Source organism: Teleopsis dalmanni, chromosome 1, assembly GCF_002237135.1.
Source record: "Teleopsis dalmanni isolate 2A chromosome 1, ASM223713v2, whole genome shotgun sequence".
In the NCBI taxonomy this organism is placed as follows: Eukaryota; Metazoa; Arthropoda; class Insecta; order Diptera; family Diopsidae; genus Teleopsis; species Teleopsis dalmanni.
The window spans coordinates 81,129,458-81,133,551 of NC_051846.1; the positions used below are offsets into that span (position 1 = coordinate 81,129,458).

The 4,094-nt window shown below is 29.6% G+C and overlaps 1 protein-coding gene across 1 annotated transcript; it reads left to right on the plus strand.

Moving 5' to 3' along the window:
- The first annotated feature begins 1,876 nt into the window (after nucleotides 1-1,876).
- LOC119669212 (general transcription factor IIE subunit 1-like) lies at nucleotides 1,877-3,612 on the plus strand. The gene is made up of 3 exons (XM_038079034.1): nucleotides 1,877-2,681; nucleotides 2,736-3,175; nucleotides 3,234-3,612. Exons 1-3 carry the CDS (start codon nucleotides 2,029-2,031, stop codon nucleotides 3,413-3,415), a joined length of 1,275 nt encoding a protein of 424 aa, XP_037934962.1. The 5' UTR covers nucleotides 1,877-2,028; the 3' UTR covers nucleotides 3,416-3,612.
- Nucleotides 3,613-4,094: the final 482 nt, after the last annotated feature.

Consider the following 4,094-nt stretch of genomic DNA (forward strand, 5'->3'; position numbering starts at 1 on the left):
ACAATCGAAATGTAAACAAAATACATGATTTCCTTAATTTGAGGCAATATGAACACTTTCCAATAAAACTTAATTTCATTTTAATGAAATTAAAAAAATTTGCCTCTCTCGACATTGTAATTTCCTTAGTGCCTTTGTTTACAGCTCAGCTGTTGTTTGTTTACTTTTTACATATGAACTATATGACGAATGTTTTAACTTTTGCTAATTTCTCCTGTGGGAAATTTATTTTTAAGAGCAGCATTTCACATTTTTCGATAATTAGCTTATTTATGTCAAAAATTTTTGTATGGTAAATCATTCTCATTAGTGGCTATAATGAGCAAAACCGCCTAATGAGTGTAAACTTTATTACTGACTTTATTACTCTATTATTTTACGTAAGTTGAAAAGCATGGAACCTCTTTATATGGTTTATGAAATGTACTTTGTAAGTTACTTTTACGCAGTGGAAACAAAGTACACTATAGCTACGTTTAGGTACTACATAAAGCAACATAATATATAAAGGAGTAAATACACTCTAAATACACTCAAAACAGCTAGAAGCTCTCGATAACGTTGACTAGATCTGCTCTCAAGTATAAATAACCATTATGAAATGCATCAGAAAACTAACTACATTATTCCTAAAGAAAATAAATCGAACTGCAAACTCTTTGGATCCCACAATCAACTGGTATAATTCTGTTCACCTCCGTAGTAAGATCTCGGTTGAGAATAGTATTGCAATGATGAAATTCAAGTCACAGAATAGAATAATTGTAGAGAAAATAAGTTTTATATAGTTTTTATGCTCGATGCGATATTAAAGATTAAATGATGATAATGATAATAATAACATAGAGTTATTTAGTTTTCAGTATATATTTAAACTAATGCACGATTATTATGTTTACACGACTCTTAAATTTATTTCATTTTGACATATTTTCCGCAGACGAAATTAGAAAATTTTCAATTAAAACTCAATGGTAAAACTGCAAATATTATTTTGTGCCAAATCAGTTCTTATACTAAACTAAACTAAACATTTAACTAAAACTAAACCGTAGCGAACGTAAAATAACTGAACAACAGAACGCAGAAAAAACGATTAATTATAACAGATTATACAAAAAGCGAAGGTAGTATAGCACCATAAACAACACATGTTCAATTCGATCACCAAATACTTCTTACAAACACTACTGAGTATGATTTACCATATAAAAATCTTTCATATAAATGAGCTAATTATCAATAAATGAGCTTATTTAAGGCAAAAATTGTTAAATGCAACCCATAAAAATAAATTCCCACAAGGGAAATTAGTAAAAGTTGTAATATTTGTCATATTTGTAAAATGTAAACAAATAACAGCTGAGCTGTAAACAAAGGCACTGAGGGAGCAAGTTATTAATGAAATTTTTATTGATATTAATTAATTGTGTAATTGATATCTAAAATGTGTTTAAATGATTTAATATATATGCATAGAAGTTCTATCAGCGGCGTAAATGAGTTCATTATAATATGTATATGCAAATACTTAAATTAGACAGTGTGAATGTACTATAAGATTCCTTTTGCGTTCACGTCCAGATACCAAATTTCAGTCCCCGAAACACGGTTAATCGAATTTTACGAATAATGTAATACATTATTCATGGGTCAGCAGTTGTTTAGCAATACTTGAAAGCGATGTTGTTTTTCGAAACAGAATACAAAATTGCAACACTGGATAAAATATACATATATCTTGCCAGCACCATATGTCAAAAGTTTTGTTTTCCCTCAAAGCCGTATGTGAAAGTGTCGTGCTTGCTTAAGTTATAAATTTATATTTAAATAACTGAATAAGATTTTAATAGACTAAGATAATATTTAATAAAAACCGCACTATTTTTTTGACTAAAACTAATTGTGTAAAGATTTGTTTTAAACGTTCGCATAAATGATCTGTTGGATTTTATGGTGAAAACAAATAGAAAGCCGAACATTGAAAGTTTTGTTTTAAATGCGTATATATAATAATATATAAACAAAATGACAACACCGGAGATAAAATATGTGACGGAGGTGCCAAACAGTTTAAAACAATTAGCACGGCTCGTTGCTCGACGATTCTATTCAATAGATGATTCACTTATAATTGATATGTTAGTTCGAAATGTTTGTATGAAGGAAGACGATTTAGTCGAGTTATTACGTTTTGATAAAAAGCAATTACGTTCTCGAATACTTATCTTGCGAAATGACAAGTTCATACAAATGCGTTTAAAGATGGAAACCGGCCCAGATGGAAAAGCTCAAAAAGTAAATTATTACTTCGTAAATTATAAAAGTTTTGTCAATGTTGTAAAATATAAACTGGATATTATGCGTAGACGTATGGAAAAGGAGGAGCGTGACGCAACAAGTAGAGCTAATTTCAAATGCATAACTTGCTATAAAACTTTTACCGATCTGGAAGCAGATAAACTATTTGACATGGTATCTCTAGAATTTCGCTGCACACATTGTGGGGACGCTGTAGAAGAGGACAGCTCAGCCATGCTAAAAATCGACTCAAAACTAATGTTAGCAAGATTTAACGATCAACTAAAGCCAATGTACGAATTACTTCGAACAGTAGAGGGTATAACATTGGCTCCAGAAATTCTGGAGCCAGAACCTGTGGATATAAATATAATACGAGGGTAATTATTAAAACATTATTTAAAGATCTTGTTTATAACGTGAAATACTTTCAGTGTTATGAAATTTCAGCAAATGGATATTCGGCAATGGTCTGGTGAAGCTACTCGTAATCAAGGGTTTTCTGTTGAAGAAAAAATTTGTATAAATCTAAAAGAAGAGTGGGTTGAAACTACTTCTGAAAAAAAATCTCGACCAATTTGGATGACAGAAAGTACAATTGTACAGAAAAGTACAAATGATGATTTGATTATTGCTGACGCAGTTATAAATGATTCATTACAACCACCGGTGCTTCAAACAACAATAACATCAAGTGAAAAATCTTATAACGGAAATAAAAAAGAAGTAGAAGATACTATGGCTTTGTTACTTTTATATGAAAAACAGCGCGATCAAAAAGATCAATTTTCGAAAGATCTGAAATTTGGCTCCCCAAATCATAATTCACTTGATTCCTTTGATGATGACAGAGACATTGAAAACACAGAAATCCGTAAATATGTTTCTTATTCTTTATAAAGTCGATCTATTTAAAATATATTTTGTTACAGCTGATATTGAACAAAACTTTATTGATTCTAATTCCGAAGATGATGTGCCCAGTGTTTTAGCTGGTGGCAAATCGTACCCAATAGACAAAATTAATGATGAGATAATTGCGCATATGACAGAGCAGGAAAAAGAACATTACATACACGTTTATCAAGAACAATTCAGCGATATATATTATTAAGGAGTAAATCTATTAATGCATTTCAAAAGTATCACGTTATTTTTATACGCTGAAGATATTACATAGATGTCTCTATGAATCGCAGCATACATTATGGAATAGCACTATCGTAGGTAGGTGACTTAACAAAAAGCCACACTTATAGGATAATAACATATCTTAATTTAGAATGCTATTGAAATATTCTATTTATTACTGCAACAATATTGTAAATAAGATGTATTTAATAATTATTATAACATAAATTTTAATACAGAAATATATTAATTTCGATTATAAATAAAAAAAATTCATGTAATTCAAATTTTTGTAACTTCTAGGTTGTCTAGAACAAAGAAATACCAACATTTTTCTTTAGTAGATAATTGAATTTATCAATGATATGTTATCAATAATATATCAATAAAGCAATGAATTTAAAAACACAAGAAAAGAAGTTGTTAAGAGGTGAATAACAGAAGTCCACCACTAATTTGACGTTTGAGTGTCAATTGGTTCTTTTATCCGACACAACCTATCACTTGCGAAATGTGGATTAAGGGAAGATGTTTAGTGTAAATTGTGTAATTTTTAAAAAATGAACGAAATAAATAAATTAAATATTATTTTGTATCTACAGTACACTGAGATTATTTAATTGACTGTGTACAACACCGTGTCGGAACAATATACTATATGC